Source organism: Emys orbicularis, chromosome 3 (assembly GCF_028017835.1).
Source record: "Emys orbicularis isolate rEmyOrb1 chromosome 3, rEmyOrb1.hap1, whole genome shotgun sequence".
NCBI classification, from domain to species: Eukaryota; Metazoa; Chordata; order Testudines; family Emydidae; genus Emys; species Emys orbicularis.
The window spans coordinates 75,877,022-75,879,168 of record NC_088685.1 but is presented as its reverse complement, the minus strand read 5'-3'; the positions used below and the strand labels follow the sequence as shown (position 1 = coordinate 75,879,168).

The 2,147-nt window shown below is 40.9% G+C and overlaps 1 protein-coding gene across 1 annotated transcript; it reads right to left on the bottom strand.

Moving 5' to 3' along the window:
* Positions 1-228: 228 nt before the first annotated feature.
* FUT9 (fucosyltransferase 9) lies at positions 229-1,308 on the bottom strand. The gene has a single exon (XM_065401822.1). The coding sequence runs from the start codon at positions 1,306-1,308 to the stop codon at positions 229-231; it is 1,080 nt and encodes a 359-aa protein (XP_065257894.1).
* Between the last annotated feature and the right edge of the window lie 839 nt (positions 1,309-2,147).

Genomic DNA, 2,147 nt, shown 5'->3' with positions numbered 1-2,147 from the left:
TTCTTCAGTGCACATAATTAGCTATATACAGTATAATTTAAAATTGAGTATTGATGACTGCTGATGCTGAGCTTTTAAAATCTCTGACAAACATAAATAAGATACCCCAAGAGAGGATAGCTGATAAACAGTGACATAAAACACAGATTATTTTTTTTCCTTTCCACCTCCACTTGGGCTACAGATTATGTCAGTTTCTTTGAAAAAATGCACAAAAAGGTAAAAAGTTCAATTCCAAAACCATTTTTCTAAATTTCCAATGGACTTGTACTCCTGGTGTCTCTTTACATGGTCACAAGCAAGGCATGCATGTGATTCCCAGAACCGAGGAAGATGCACTGAGAAGTCTTTCCTCCAGTTAAAGTAGCTAAGGTACAGCTTATTATTTTTGTCAAGCATCAGAAGATACTCTGCTAGCTCTCTTGGGGAGAGGAAATCTTCCACATGAATGAAAGAATCTGCTGGAATATAATTCTCATAGTTTTCTCTGGATGGGCCCAATACAACTGGTACAGATCCAGCCAGAAGAGCATTGTAAAGTTTTTCAGTAATGTAATCTTTGTGGATTGAGTTTTCAAAGGACAGGTAAAATTTACAAGTGGAGATAGTTGGAATCAAGTTTTTATCATTCACATAGTCTCCAAATGCTTGCCCATAGGTATGGATTTCAGTATATTTGCTTAGCTCATTATAATACTTGACTCGAGCATGCTCGGGGTTCCAGTTACTTACAACCCAACATACCAACTTCTCTTTGCTCGGCACTTCAAATGCAAAGGGGCTCGTGCTAACCTTCATGAAGCCATAAGGCACTTGAATATCTGAATCACGCCGATAAGTCAGGGTCAGGTTGAACAGGTGTTCAATGCCACTCTTTTGTGGAGTGTGAGTTGGAGACTCCAAGTTCATCCAAATCCACTTCTGGAATGGTGGCCTAGCTTGCTGAGGTAAATTAGTGAGATCCCAGCTGATGTCTCTGTGGTGAATAAGGACGGCATGAGATCGGTTATATAGTGAGCGGTCAATAGTTAGATGGCACCCCTGGATGTTGAACATTGTTTGGCAGGACGTAAGATCAAATGTCTGCCCAAATGGCCAAACCCAGATCAGTATTGTTGTTTCATTAAAATAATCACTTTTGGTAGAAAAGAAGCTCTTCATTTTCAGAACTGAGCTGGCTGATTCTATGGGACCAGAGATCCAGCTGTTTGTTGGTTTGATGTAAATAAGTAAAAATGCCATGAAACAACCCAGCACAATGAAGATAATTAAAAATGGCCGGAAAATTCCTTTGGATGTTGATGTCATAATTTGTTCTGAAAATAAAAACAAGAGGTGTTAATGGTGTACGAGTGTTCTATTAAAGCAATCACACATCAAAATGAATAGCATTTTCAATATCACAAAGCCATAAAACTGTGTGGATTTACCCATGAACTTCCAAAGAATTTTCAATAAAAAGGAAATAACCACACACACATGACAAACAGTGGCACACCATCTTTGCATTTTGAAAGCTAATTTAAATAAACTGAAAGAGTGTTTAGGGTTTAGATGCACATGACTACATCATTATAATTTACTCTGCCAACTGTATGCCTTCTAACTTGGTTCTGGATTCCCCTCTTGTTCCCAGGTGAAGAGTAATTAATTTACTACGCTCCTTTCTGGGTGTAACATGCTCCCTACCATGTGCTCAGTGGCTTTGCTGACGGGTATGTGCCAGGGGGTGTGGAACCATGGCTCCATGCACTCCCTAACCACTTGCTCATGCGGGCGGGGAGGAAGGTTAGAAATTATTGCAAATGCAGCTCTTGCCTGATCTCTAGATGGGATGAACATCCACGCCTACCATTAAGTACAGCTAGAAAAAGATCCAGGAATACTGGCTCACATTCTCGTGCTCTAACCCCTTGACTCACATCATCCCTAAGTAAGGGAAAACCCATGATGATGAGATGCTGCATGGAGGCTAAATTGTGGTTTTTGTGCCACAGGCCTAGGTAGGCAGCAGTGCAGAGTTACAGTGCCATATGAATACCAGAGAGATTGCGCCTCTGTGAGATGCCGTTTTCCTGTGCTACTCCTTAGATGAGGGGATGAGCAGTCTACTCTGTCCATTACTATGGAGTGCACTGCTCCCCATG